The following is a 15,773-nucleotide window of genomic DNA, read 5'->3' on the forward strand; positions in this document are numbered from 1 at the left end:
TTCAAACAGACACACAAACAGTCTCGCCAACGCTAAACGAGCGTAAAAGAGAGAATTTACAAAGGAAAGAAGCAAGGCAATGAAGCAAAACCCCCCTCGAGACCTCATACCTGTTGTGAACGGGCGCGCGCGCGCACGTTCCTCACAACACAACCAAAGGTCCCACAACGCCGCACAACTACACCGACACAACACCCTCGCATCATCATCCCATCCCGAGGGCAGTTCGTGGTCCAGGTCTCATAAGGTGCCTCAACGACGAAGGTTCCCTTCCCATCATCCCAAGATCACCCCGAATCCCTCTGCGTAGAATGTATGCGAAAGGGTCGTTAAAGCATAACCATAACACTACGACCAACCCAACGCGATGTATTCCAACAGGTATTCCTCCGGCGCGCAGGTACAGCTGTGTGGAGGTGGCCGGTCGGTTCTTGTTCTCTTTCGTTTGCTCAACTCGAACACGGAGCCCGAGAGAAGGAGAGCGAGCGAACTCTCGATTTGGTTTGGCTGCACGCGAGGAACCCCTTGGCTCCGGTGATCTCCGGAACCGAACCCCGCAGAGATCGAAGAGGCACACACAAAAAACACGTTTTTGTCTTGTTGGCGAGCGCGTCTGACTTTGGGAGAGACTTGGCTGGGTTGAGCCCGTTTGGGAGAGTGTTGCGCGCCGATTATATCCAGCTCAGCTCCGACTTAACACTGAGACGGCTCCGTGGTCTCTGTGTCTATATCATAGAAGAGAAAGAGTCCGTGTATCAGTATGCAGCGCAATACGGTAGACGGCAGAACTACAACGGCACAACGGCGGACAACGGAGACGACGACGACGACGACGACGCCGACGTGGAGTTGAGAGACCAGCAGCCCAGCCCGGCCAGTCACAGTCTCCGGTGCTAGAAAGTCGCAAGTGTCGAACGTCACGGGACGTGTAATACGGACGCGCGCTTCGTTTTTTCTGTTTTTCGGGGGAGTTCTCTTCCGGTTCCGGCTGCAACGACAATCCAATTGGAATCCTGAACAAACACGGATCCTGCCGGAGGTCACTAGTGTGTGTGAGTGTGTGCGGCGTTGGCGTTCAGGATCCTGGTGCAGTTCTAGGAGCGATTGTGTGTGTGCGCGTACGGACGCCGGACTTCCGAGGTGGTGACACAATATTTGCGTGGTTCTTATCAGCTGCGGTGAGGTGTGACCTGATAAGCCGTTTGAAGTGACCGCCTTCAACAAGAGTTTGTGTGTGTGTTTGTTGAAGGGCATGCGCGTGGTTAATGTAAACAATTAGTCACACGTTTGCGTGTAAACAAATAGCGAGAGACCCTAGGGTAGTGTGGTGTTGTAGCGCCGCCAAGGTGGTGACCCAAGAAGACGTGACGGTGAGCGATGAGATCATAAGCGTTGATTAATTTCGATCAATTTGAAAGCCAGACAAGCGGGCAGAACTTGATAAATACTTGAGTGTGGTGTGGTGATAGATGTTATTGGAAACCGACGGCGGCCAAGCAGCGACGATGGAGCAATCGAATGAGTCAGCGTCCTCTGGGTTGGCAACTGCGTCGTCCAGCGGACGTGGTGGTTCTCAACCGGGTGATTTTACAGCTGCCGCGGCGGTCGTACTTTCGCTGCAGAGTTCCATGCTAACCAGTTTGCAACAGGCGGCCCTTATGCCAGCGAACTCTGCAGCTGCCGTTGCATTTAACCTTCAGGCGCTTGATTCGCTGATCACGCTGCGTAGAATCACCGGCAAGCAGGATGTGCTCCGGCTGCCCTCGATGCCACTGACGGGGCCTTCTTCAACCTCTGCCGTATCGAACCAACCCTCTTCCGAAGATATCCTGATGGATACCCAGCCGGCGGCAATGCACCAGCTGCTCCAGCAGAACAACGACGACGAACTGCCGGTGCTCGACCAGGACGATGATCTCAACTTCGACGACCACGATATGCAGGACGCAACCTCCGACGGCAATTCGCTCGACAGTGGGTACCCCAGCCTAGTCCTGAACGCGGCCTTCCACCAGCAGATGAGCGCCGACAAGATGCGAACCCTAGCGGCGTCTTCGTCAACCTCGACGGCCACCAGCCTAGCTAAAAAGTGTCCTCCAACGGCCACGGCCACCAGCGCCACCCAACAATCATCCGCCATAGCCGTGGCAGCGGCCACCGCCGCCGGTCAACGGCCCAAAAAGCAGTTCATATGCCAATTTTGCAAGCGACAATTCACGAAATCGTACAACCTGCTGATCCACGAGCGGACCCACACCGACGAGCGGCCCTACTCGTGCGACATCTGCGGCAAGGCGTTCCGCCGGCAGGACCATCTGCGGGATCATAGGTAAGCGATCAACTCCGAGTCCCCCACCCTGTTGAAATTGTCGATTGGAGACGTATCATGTTAATTTTTTTCCAAATTCTGTCTTGACCACTGATCAATCCGGTTGTACGGTATATCTCCCGACTTGTTCCCCTCTTCCGAAGCCAACAAACTGCAATCAGAGCGACTTGAGAACAGAGCATTGTCGTTGTCATGCTGTCTTGGTGTAGTTGACATTATGAAGGGCATGGATAAATGAAAATTTGGAGATTATAAATACATATTCCGAATAGGATTTCGCTAACTGGAACAAAACCACGTGCTCGGAATCGACGAATAAAAGGGTCGAAATGTAAACATTACTTTGACAACTCAATTTTGACGTTTGAGTGCTTTTTAATTCGAATCAGTTCGAATTAGCGTGCATTCCAACTAGCGGACATTCGAAGTAGCGAAATTTGAATAAACAAATCGGCTCTGTAATCATTTTACAATGTTTACACTTGAATATATAAATTTCAACAAGAATCAACTCAACTCAACTCAACTAGTAAATTATTAATAGGACGTAACCTTGGTAGTAAACAATTAACCAATCCCACTCACACTCAACGTGAACTGTCACTAGAGCATGAGCAACTATTTGTTTACATGCAAGGCTACGCACTTTTGAAAAGTTACTACGGATATAACATCATTGTTCGCTAGTAAACATCAATCAGTGAAGGATTTTTCGGGAATCTCCGAACCACGTTAATCAATAAATTTCGTTTTGTTTACAAACATTGTTCATTTACGAAAGATGATAAGTGTTTTTTGGACGTGTGAATATATACCTGTATTACCAGTAAAATCGAAATTGGTCCCAATAACTCTGAATTAATATCATTATTATTACTATTTTATTTTATTTATTTTTTAGGGCTGAGAAATAAATTCTCTCTCTCTTATTTCTCTCTTAGTGAGTTTCAAAATAATCTGTTTTGATGGAGATTCTTCCATTGCTGGTCAAATTTAGGCTTTAACAAAAAACAAATCGGATAAATGTGAACAATGACATGAACCATAGGAAACCATTGAGAAATTGTTCAATTTTTGATGTGGATATTTCAATTTTGCACCATAAAAACCCTCCCTGGAGCGTAAAGTTTTGATTTTTTTGGAGCGTAAAGTGGATGACGCCATACTTCAAAACAAATGCCACATGATTTTGGCTATTTTTAATGATTCAAGTATGGCGATTTTTTAATCAAATACGATTTTCTTGACATTTTCTTTTTCTCTCATTCCCACTTTCACTACCTTCCCCCTTCAAGAGAGCGTAGCCACAAAATAAAATTTACCAACGCAGTTTAACGCGACGTAAAGCGTGGTCGGTGCCCAATCTCTTTCTCGCGTTTCTTCATTGTGGTTTTTTGAGAAAACAAAAGAATCTTCGGCGAACGTGCGTGAATGTGGAAAAGAGAAGGAGTGATATAAAGAGAATGCTCTTGCTGGCAATCACGAGATAACAAAAAAGAACTCACAAACTATAGTCACGGCCGTTATACTCTCTGATGTTTTCGTGAAGGAATCATCAAATGATAGTTTTATTCTATCACTCATTTAAATCGTAAAATAAAAATGCTTGATATCATCAAATCAGAAGAAGAATATTGAAATGGTATTAAAGAAACCTAGAAACACTATCAAGTCAGTTTAAGTTACAATCTATTTTCCATCCCTTCAAACGACAACTGCGCCAAGACCGCATGACACCGACGTATCAGTGATACTTAACACCTGAAATCCCATGCTGCGCTCGACTTTAGGGCCCCCAAAGCCATCAAAAATAAAAACTTTCTGACCCACAGAATTGTTTCTTATTGCTCTTTTCTCTCTTCTCTTTCTCTTTTCTCGTTTTATCCTTCTTGACTCGGGGCCGTAGGGCTGCGTGAAGAAACCACGAAAAAACAAGATCACAGGCACAAGGGCTTGAGTGCACGCACGCACACCTTTTATTTACGCACTTTATCACTTGTGACTTTTACGATCGCTATTATTAATGTGTGTGGCGTGCGCACACACATACACTCACACAGAGACACACGAGCTGGGACGTCGTTGTTGTCACCGCCGCGGGGACATCCACACGGTCAGCAAGAGTTTTGAAATAGTTTTTTTTACAACACACACACATACATTTATACAAGCTTTTAGTGAGATGACCGATTTCATGCATTAACGACGCAGACACGAAGATTTGGTGGTGACCTCTGAGTACCCTTAACCGTACGGAAACACAGTTTAAGTCAAAACATGTAATGTGATTTATTGTTGTTAATTTGTGCTCTCTCTCATACTAATAAAGATTTTATTTTCTTGAAACAAAAACACACAAATCTCATTGCGAAAAAAACGGTCAGCACTCTGTCAAAAAAAAAGAAGAGCTTGAGCAAGCGCGCACGGGTCGAGGCTTGAACCCGGGACGGTGGCCTTATCGCAAGAAATTTATGACGCGAGTCGCGCGGTTTTCGAGTTGTAGGTGTGACTAAAAGCGTTCTTAAGACAAAAGGAAGACGCGCGGGGATTATGTAAATGACCGATGATAGACGCGAACTGACCGGAATCCGGTTCCGCCGCCGCTAGGCAGGGCATCAATTTTCGGCGGCGCGACGGAATTTATGTTCGCCGCGATAAGACACACACACACACACCCGCTGCAAATGTAAATCCGACGTACGGAATCCGAGGTTCCGCCGTGGGTCCCCGCCGGGTACGAATAAATTGGAAGATTGACCATCGGGGTCGTCCGTAAATGACGTGATTTTTTTGGTTTTAAAAGCTCGCTTCCCCAACTTGTGGCGCCCAATGTCTAACAAAATAACAATCCACGTCCTTTACGGACGGCCCCCCACACTCCCGAAGCCCCAAACGAGAGTGTGTGATTAATCTTGGCGTGCGCGAGCGCGGTTCGGCGACGGCGGGCGTGAAACCGATAAATTAGGCGGGATATTGGCGTTTGATTGCTTTGACCGGTAGGATCGCGACTTTGCATATTTTGTACACTTTACAGTTGTCAAGCAACGTGCGTGAGTCGATGTTCAGTGTGTGTGAGCGTGATTGTGGGTGATGTTCCGACCGTTTTGAAACCCGTCCGGGTCGTAGAAACAGAGAGATTCGGTATAGAGAACCAAGTTAAGGTAGGTGGACAATTGTGATACCTTCTTCGCTTTTGCTAATCTACTTGGCATCTCCTTAACTTTGGTTTCGAAAGCCTGCGAGGAAACGGAAACGGAGAAATCACACACATACACGCACGCTAACTGAACTAAAACACCCGCTCTCACAAATTGTTCATGCTACTCATACCATCAATCATTGATATTGACTAAATATACAGAAACGATTAGCTTATTCAAATCTCGTTAACTGGAATTTCGGTAATTTTTATCCTGCATATTCGAATAAAAATGCAATCAAACGTCAAAACTCAGTTGTCATGTAATTACAGTTATTTGGTTTCAATATTTCTAATTAGGAAATCCACTCTCGTTACTCAAGTTACAATTAATATTGTTGAGATAAGTATTTAACAATAATTTGGCAGTCGTTGGACCTGAAATCATTCCAAAGACGTGTCATAAATGTGGGGGGGTGGGTTCAAACAATGTTTCTTGCTCATTTCAAAAGTTTTTTAAAATACGTTGGGTCGAGTGACAAAAAAGATAACAATTATAGACATTCTAGCAATAGAACATCAAAATGACTTAAAAGGTCATAACTTAAGATAAGAAGTCCAGATCTTCAAATTTTACAACTCTTTGAAAAGGTCCTTCCAATGCACAGTGGTCCAGATCGCAAAATCAAGTGGAAAATGGATTTTACGAAAAATGGTGACGTTTTGGAGCTTTGGTGTCTTAAAATGAGTTGTTGCAAATGGAAAGGGGCAACTTTTGGTTTGGTTGAAAATTAGGGTGGTTCACGATTAGGGTGATTTTGAAAACCTAACTTTACAGGAATATTTTTGGGAATTTTTTCGTCTTCTAGAAAGTTGTTGCGCTTGCCAATTCAAGCAACTTTGTCGATGACACCAAAATTTTATCTCGTAATCTACGACTTCAATGACCAAATTTATAGAAAGCATCTGAGCAAACCTTCAAAAATCAGTTTTTAGAACGTGGCAAATCAGGGTTAAGTTTTAGAGTAAAGTGATATTCGGAGCACTCTAAAAAACGAACATTTTATTTGTTGACATGTCAATATGGACTTAAGGGTCAAAAGTTACAGCTATTTTAAGGTAAAAAAGATGCAATTTTAAAACTCAATTATCTCGAAATGGCGCAAGCCAAATTTTAAACACCAGGTTGCATTTGAAAGAGGAGATCTAGCACCACAAACGCTGAAAAAATCTCAGGGGTGTTTTTCTTTAAACTCGAGATATCTTCATTTGAAAAAGTCTAATTTTCAAGGGAAAACCATATGGGACCACCCTAACGAAATCCGAAAATTGTTCAAATATATGTTTTTCCATGTAATTTGCCCGCTGATTCTGAATCTGCCCTAAGATTGAGCCAAAGTATCGACAAATCAATTTTTGGTCATAATTTGGGTTTCCATGTAAAATTATCATTTAAAAAAGGACATAAATATCACTTAAGTAACCATAAAGTTAGATAGTGTGACCTGATCTTCAATTTATATGACTCATTGGCAATTTCTTTCAATAACCTATCCAATGATGTGTCTCAAAATAGATCCGGACAGCATTTTCATCAAGTGAGCAATTCTCTACGAAATATTTAGTTCTTGTTTTTTTTTTAATTTTAATTTTTATATTTTTTTAATCCGACTGAAACTTTTTGGTGTCTTCGGCAAAGTTGTAGGTATGGAGAATGAGTACACTGATAAAAAAATATACACGGTAAAAAAAATTTTGATGATTTTTGAATTAACTTTTTCTGACTAGAACTTGATTTGCAAAAAAAAAAAAACTTTATTTATGTTTTAATTTTCTGATATGTTTTAGGGGACATCAAATGTACATTTTTCAGAAATTTACAGAACGGGACTTCTAATTTTATGAATCAATACTGATTTTTTCAAAAAATCGAAATATTGGTCTCAAAAAAAATTCACCTTTATTTTTCGATGTAAAATCAAATTTGCAATCAAAATAATACTTAAGTGAAATTTTGATAAAGTGTACCGTTTTCAAGTTTAAGCCATATTAGGTAACTTTTTTGGAAATAGTCGCAGCTTTTAATTTTTTGTTAAATAGTGTACATTTTTACCCACCTTTGAAAAAAATATTTTTGAAAAGCTGTGGTGAAAATTCTCTATATTTGGCTTTTTTGAACTTTGTTGACACGACCCTTTGTTGCTGAGATATTGCCATGCAAAGATTTAAAAACAAGAAAATTGATGTTTTCAAAGTCCTCACCCAATCAACCCACAATTTTCGAACTTCGATATCTCAGCAACTTATGGTCCGATTTTCAATGATAAAAGATGAACAATTCGTGAAACTTTTCGATCTTTTTGAAAACAATATTTTCAGTTTTTTGAATCAAGACTAACATTTCAAAAGGGCCAAACTTTCAATATTACGCCCAATATTGATTCATAAATTCAGAACTCGGTCAAAGACTTTTGGCCCGCTCTGTGAATTTCTGAAAAGGTGGCATTTGATGTCCCCTAAAACATGTCAGAAAATAAAAATAGTATTTTATGCAAATCAAGTTTTAGTGACAAAATGTTATATCTAAAATCACTAAAATTTGTTTTACCTTTTATCATTTTTTTCAGTGGAGTCCTTTTCCATACCTTCAACTTTGCCAAAGACACCAAATCGATCAAAAAATTCCTTCGAAAGATACAGATTTTTTTTAATTTTCAGAGAATTGCTCAAGTGTAATGAGATACGGCTTCAGACAAGTAAATCTCATTTGAATCGTCTCTTGATTACCTTTCTAAAGATATAAAATATGATGAGGTTTGCTGAAAACCAAAGTCACTTTTGTGACGTGCAAACATTTACGAAAACCCATTTGTATACATAGCATTTGAAATACCGTAAACCGGGGTGACTTTGATAGGATTTCAATTTGTTTTTGGAATATTTTCCAACAGGTAAGGTTTTTCTCAAGATTATTATTTTTAAAACATGTACTGGGATAGGACACACAAAGTCCTTGCACTATTTTGGAAAAAAAACTTTTTTCAATAGTGTTTAGAAAAATAGTTACGTTAAAAATGTTCATTTTAAATTCCGGGGTGACTTTGATAGTCATAGTTATTCTTGTTAAAATCAATTTTAAGATGTTCAAACATTATTTTTACGTTAAATTTACCATCACTAAAGTAGCTGATAAGTTTTTAAGAAAAATAATCAATGTTTATATCTACTTAACTAAGTTTATAAGCTTTTTAACAAAATATACACAAATTTTAAATAAAATTGGTAAAAAGTCGTAATTTTGCCTAAAATTTGTTAAAACTAGTTTAGTTTATAAAATTTTTGATTTATTTTGCATTTTATACTGAATTCGAAGCACGAATCACAAGTTTACACATTTAACATGAAATTTGTTCAACTGAAATTGCCTATAAATTTGGAGATATTTTTTAATTGTGTTTCAAAAACACATATTATTTATTATTTACAAACTTTTTTAACCTTCTCCTAGTGAAAAATTGTCCAAAGAATCCGAAAATGCATTCAGTTTCCCGATTAAAAATCATGTTTATTGAGAAAATCATGACACTTTGAGAAGTTTAATATAATGACTTTCATCAACATTTTCTTAACTATAGTTAACTAACTTTTTAAACTTTTCAAAATTTTATGAAAAATTCTTCTTGAGGTACTTTGAACACTTCTCTACGACGGTTAGTATGTTTCTAAACCATTCCGTACGTATTTTGATTGTACTCTTCATTTTGCGGAAAAATCGCAAACCTACCAAAGTCACCCCGGCTATCAATGTCACCCCGTTTTACGGTACTTATCAAAACTTAAGTCAGCTCTATTTTTGCTGTTGTCCGTGCAGTTGTTTTAGAGCTGTTTTGCTTTCATCTTAGCTGCTTTATGACAGATTTGCTGGGGTATGCTGTTTTGCAGCTTATTTATGTTTTTTTTAGTGCTGGATGGTTACTTGGGTTAAAAACAATGTTATATCTGATCTATGAGACCCTAAACAGAGTCGAATGCGACCAAATTGGCTTAAATCGACTCCATTGCTGAGATAATTGGGTGAGTTTATTGGTCACATACCTTTATACACACACATACAAACGGACATTAGTTCAGTGTTCGGTTCTGAGTAGATATGAACACACGAAGTTTAGGACGTTTTTATAAAAAGTTCATTTTCCGAGCAGGACTGAGGAAGGTGTGGAAGGCAAAATATTCAAAAAAAAAGTATCAAAATGCTTGATTTCAATTTCATATGATCTTCAAACGCTCTCAACGGCTCACAACGCTGCCCCTTAAATTGCCCTGTCAATAAATCCCCCTCATTCCGTAAAATAAAGAAAAATCAAATCCCCGCGTGGCCCCAAAGTTCATGTACTTATTGATTGCTGCTTGCCCAAAATTGCCAACCTGCCATCGTGAGCGCGCGCGCCCGCTCGATCGTGGTGTTGATGAGGCCTGTGAACTGGTGTTGTTGCTGTTGTTGCCCGGTTGTCGGATGGTCGTCGGGGTTCTGTACGAACTGCGATCCCCACGATCTCCCGTTGCGTCCGATCGCCGACCGACCGTCTCGTCCCCGTCCGCAAAAGGCACGCGAGAACAAGCACGTCAGTTCTGGTTTTCAGCGTGTCGTGTATATGAATATAATAAAAATCAAAAACATGTTTCCGTTCCGCGTTCTTTTTTGTTGTTCTGACCGTGTGTGTGTGTGCGTGTGTTCACGTCAACACGCCAAACCGTCCAATACGAAGAGAAAGAAGCAAAAAGATCCGCCGATCTTTGCTAAAGTCTTGTGCGGGTATCTCTTCGACGCGGGGACACTGCCGAGTTGGGGAACTCCGGCCGTGGTCAAATTGGTCAACGGTCTCGGATGCACGGCTGTCATCGCGCCCCAAAAGACAACCACCGATACCACCCGATCGGCACCTCCTGGGACGGACGTTGAAGTCGCCGACGATGTTTAAATCCGTCATCCGGTCGATCGAATGATCCGTAATTTTGTTGATCCGCGTGGCTTCGATATTTTTGCCATTGATTGTGGGCAACTTATTTTGTTTTTATTCAACAGAATTGTTGAATTTTAAATCAGCAAGGTTTTTTTGTGAAATTATCTTGATGTCATTTGTAAAATTGTGTAACGAAAAATGGCAGAGGTTTTATAACAATTTTTATATGAGGAATATTTATAAATATTTTCCTAAGAAGACTACTAATCGTTCAATTTTACATTGAAGTGTCTGTGACAACACATTTTGACACATTCCAGGATGCAAATAATTGAAAAACGCGATTTTTTTCGATTGTTTGAATATTACTCTTAAGGGTAAAGTTTCACGAAATCGAAGTGAGGTTGGAGCATTTTTTTCGAGTTCGTGTATGACCATGACCAACCTCAAAAAAAAGTGTCCATTGTGGATGGTCCCTAAGAATTCGAGCGTAAAACACTGCTAAACTTAGAGTATTTAATTTAAAAGCTATCCATTGCCCAAAAGGTATCCAACATTATTTTTTTAATCCACTTCCATATGAAACTATTAAATTTTAAAACATTTTCTTATCAATCACATTGTAGAGAACAGTTTTCTGAGCATGTTCCATAAAAAGTATCAATTTTGGTGCAATATAAGTAGAGATATATCCAGTTTATTATTCCAAATTTCTGGATTGATTTTCCATTCAAACGATGAACACCGCCTACTGAGTTTTTTTATGATTTTAATAAAATAAATTTCATGAACATTTTATGTAAGTTTCATGTATCGACTAAATATTTTCATCATTATAAATATCTAAGTAGGCGATGTTCATCATTTGAATGGAAATAAAGTAAAGAAATTTTGGAGAAAGTCACTTTTAAATTGAATACTCTATGTTTAGCAGTGTTTTAAGTTCGAATATGTATCCGGGCAATCAAATGCTGTAATTTCATGACAAATTTTTCAAAGAAATGATTTTTATTCGGTCGCAATGTCGTTTCCACCATGGACTTTTGGGTTATTTCAAAGAAAGCTAGAAATCCGGTAAATTTGGTATCAGAAACAATTTTTGGAGGTCAAATATTGGCAAATTATGTTATTGGGAGTCTCTAAAGGCACATTCTTCAGAAATTTTATGATTATGAACATGATCCCATCGATGTTGAACGACTTTCTGAAGAAAAATCCTGTAAAATCTTCAAAAAAATCATCATAAAAATCTTCAAAAAAAAAGTTGCTTTAGACCCTCCGATCAAATATTCCGGTATATCCCGCAAAATGTCAGGAAAGAACTCTTTATTATGGTTCCAAATATCAGACCTGCCGATTTGGGATAGTATTTACTTCAAAATTTAAAAAAATTGGCTTTAAATTTGAGATAATGTTTTTTTACCTACAAATTTTTAACCTCCAGAATAATCTTAACTTTAACATCAAATTCTAGTTTTACGAACTTACTTTTGTCAAATATGAGCAGTCGATTTCCTGATACAAAACCAAAGTTTTTAAATTGATTTATATATCTAACTTGAATTGTGGCCAAGAATTGTCAAGCTTATTTCTATACGTTATAAATTTTGTTCATTCAAAATTTCAAATGATTACTATTATGACATACTATTACTATTTTAAAATTAAATTGTAATAACTTAGGAAAGACTAAATTTGTTATGAATATCACCATATTCATTTTGCAGATACAACTGATAAAAAAGCGTCGACGTTGAGATGACTAGACAATTGATGAAACCGATATAAAAATATTATGTTTTATACATCCGACATCTGTTAATGCTTAATCTTCGATAAAAAAGATGAAATACAAGAACGCGGCTGCGACACGACCAGGCCCGAAATAAATTTGACGCTTTCGGACACACGAAAACACTCAAAATGATTTCTCCGTTCCTTCTTCTTCCTCCTCTTTTGCTTCAGCTGCTCTTCTTCTCCGCTTCTTTCGCGCTTATTTTTGTTCGTGAAATTTATCGTGTTTTATGCTCTGCCTTCGGAACCTCACAACATTTAATATCTTCATTTTTCTTTCCCTCCCCGTGCGCTTCTTTCCCAAACTGATCGCAGATACATCCACTCCAAGGAGAAGCCCTTCAAGTGCCTGGAATGCGGAAAGGGATTCTGCCAGTCGCGGACGCTGGCCGTGCACAAGATCCTGCACATGGAGGAATCGCCGCACAAGTGTCCCGTGTGCAGCCGCAGCTTCAACCAGCGCTCCAACCTGAAAACGCACCTGCTCACCCACACCGACATCAAGCCGTATCACTGTGGGGCATGTGGTAAGGTGTTCCGGCGGAACTGTGACCTGCGGAGGCACAGCCTGACGCACAACCTGGGCGCGACGACCGGCGCCGACGGGCAGCTGCTCGATCTGGCCGCGGTCGGTTCCTCCTCCGTGGACGGTGGGGACGGAGGGGCCGACGGTGCGGCCAACACGATCGATCTGATGGCCCTGGCCGGGGTGGACTAGGGAGAGCTGTAAGCAAAACCACGACAGTACTTTATATTTTATTTGTTTAGCTTTTTAATGAAACTGTTAGCCGTGACAATTAGTGAGAAGTAGGTATTTTGGTATAGAAAGTTACTCTGGAGCGAGGACGGCGAGCGAGGTTCGTCGCTTGCTCATAGGAATGCTCCCGTTGAAGTCTTTTGTTTTAGAAAGAGAGAAATTGCGATGCAATGGTTTCTTGTGAGTCAACTTGCAGTAAGGCAGTTTTTGTACTGATTTTAACAAATTTAACAAATTTTACAGTACCGTCACCAGGAGTGACAACGGGTTTGGGGAGTGAAATTGGGTCATACAAGTTTCAGCATTTTTGGATGACCCAATCTCACCCCAGACGCAATGTCACCCCGGTTGACGGTAGTTAAAAAAATGTATTTTAAATAGAAATTAATCAAATGGTTTTTGCTGGGATTATTTGAGTATCTAGTAATTTTAATTCGGCAATGTTCCTAATATTATGTTATTTTGTTTCAACTCATAATTGACATTTGGGAAGAGGAAGGCAATTGAAAATTGAAATGTTAATATAACTTTTGTTTTATACTTAATATTTTTTTTTTAAATATTTAAATGGCGGTTTCCAGAATTAAATAGACAACTTGATATACTGATTTTATATGTTAAAATTTGAAACTTCTGAACAATTTGCTGAACTTTTCTCAAAAATTTAATTCTAGAAGTTTCAATTCCGCGACTAACAATGAAATGGATGAAAATATATAAATTAAGAAAAACAAAAAGATGGCGATTTTTCAACAATTTATTTTAATTGTTTAAACTGAAAGAGTTTTTGAGTGGAGATTTTGTGAAAAATGTGGTTTTTACAAAAAATGACGAAAACAGCCATTTGTGGGACCACCCTCGCACGGTGTAGGTCTTCCTAAAGGCCAAACAAAAAAATACGGTTCTTATTATTTTGACCAAGGGCCCTTTAGAAAAAATTTGAGCCCGATTTTTTTTTTGCTTGGTTTATGGTCTTTTTAAATAGTATTGCTGTATTACCGTCAACTGGGGCGAATAGGGACACATGGGATGAATTGGGACAGAAGTTTTAACCATGTAGGAGCACAATATTTTGATTTTTCTGGTTGGTTTCGGTTAGAACAGACTCAGACCAACAAGATGAGTATATCCATTTCCAAATTTAAAACCATTAAATGCTTTAAACACAGCTGTCCCTATTTAGACTGTAGTCCGGATTCGCCCCAGATGACGGTATTATAATTGTCCTCCTGATGTTATAATAGGAAGCCATCGTCATCAACATTTTTCGCATAAGACTTCATTTGCTGAATTCCATGCTAATATTCTCTTGAACATGACAAAAACAAACAAAAGAAAAAAGTTTTATTGACAAAATGAGTACTTCACCTTACGGAGTACAAATGTGATGAATCAGTATAAATCGTGTTAGGCTAAGAGCATGTAAACAAACTGACAGTGGTTAAGAATTACAAATCGCAAATAGCTAGTATTATTCTGATATTGAACAATGGCTCAATGAGCCGCTATATTTTGTTTTTCTTTTTCGTAGTGTTATTTCATGTACGGTTTGCTACTGAATCCCAATTTTATTTTTACGCATTAGCTAGTTAGAATCTTTGTACATTGAATAGAGCAGCGTATTCGTAGATTTCTGAACTAGGAAAAACACAAAATGATTACATGTTAAGAGTTGTGAATAAAACCTTTGGCATCACGATGCACTCATAAATTATTTCAGAGACTTAAAAGCAAGAACGATAATTGTAAAGTTAGTAATATCCTTAAGCACGTAAGCAACAAACAGAAAAAATAAGATGTAAGTGTGTAAAGTTTTTGCTCTAATTAATGCTAAGTGAGTACACATAATAAAACAGTTAAGGTGTCGCGCGCCCAGGTAACGACGACACGACCTTTCGGATGGATTTTTAAACCGCAATAAAACTCTCGCAAGGAAACCTTAAATAAATGTTATAAATTAAATAAGCCACGTGTATTCGTTTATTCTCTTGACACTCCCTAAAAGCACAGGAAAAAAATAAGCCTTGAGCATAATGCATGCGGTGGTGATGTTAGCTGATGAATTGAGTTGCTCTTATGTCACATTCCATTTTCAACGGGGTTTTAACTTTTAACACATCTTTTCCCGGGGTGTAATCATAAACTGTCTGATGTCTGAGCTGTCTGCTGGCTGGTTCCAACTAGCTGATATCTCCCCAAAGCCGTGTCCCATCTTCCACCATTGAGAAGCATGATCGTCATCACATGAATGAATGAATGACTCAAACAAACAGAAAAAAAAGAGTTGAGGCTGAGGGCGCCAGAGGTTAGCTTTCAGTTATGGATTCCAGCGCCATACAATTCATCCCACTAGCGGTGAACTTGTGACCCTTTTCGTCTGAATTCCCTCCCCAGAGAGACCGTCACCGGGGGGACGATGTGTCGCGACGGAATATATGGGTGCAGCAGCCTCGGTGTGCAGTCGATGCCAAACCGGGCCAGGCCAGGCCAGGGTCTCTCGGGTCGTTTATATGGGTTTTTGTGTGAGTGTGTGTGCGCGCGATCTGGCGTTGGCATGATTCGGGCGATTAAATGAATCGTTAAACCGCCACCCGCGATCCACCTCCTTGTTTCTGGCGCGAGCTGCAAGAGGTTTGTATTGAACGGTGAGCGTTCCTCAGGATCCTGTTTGCGGGGCCGCTGCTGAACTCCTTGGTGACCTCCACCATAATGGGGGAGATGGAATTAATAAATCCACGAGGAAGAGAGGAAAACGAAACTATATTGTCACAGGTAAGGTTTGGTGAAGTAATG

General features: G+C 39.8%; 1 protein-coding gene across 1 annotated transcript; it reads left to right on the plus strand.

The window, feature by feature from the left end:
- Nucleotides 1-640: 640 nt before the first annotated feature.
- On the plus strand, nt 641-14,945 carry LOC120430405 (protein sister of odd and bowel). Its single transcript, XM_039595510.2, has 2 exons — nt 641-2,329; nt 12,539-14,945. Exons 1-2 carry the CDS (start codon nt 1,470-1,472, stop codon nt 12,939-12,941), a joined length of 1,263 nt encoding a protein of 420 aa, XP_039451444.1. The 5' UTR covers nt 641-1,469; the 3' UTR covers nt 12,942-14,945.
- The last annotated feature ends 828 nt before the right edge of the window (nt 14,946-15,773 follow it).

The sequence above is a fragment of the Culex pipiens genome, chromosome 2 (assembly GCF_016801865.2).
Source record: "Culex pipiens pallens isolate TS chromosome 2, TS_CPP_V2, whole genome shotgun sequence".
Classification (NCBI taxonomy): Eukaryota; Metazoa; Arthropoda; class Insecta; order Diptera; family Culicidae; genus Culex; species Culex pipiens.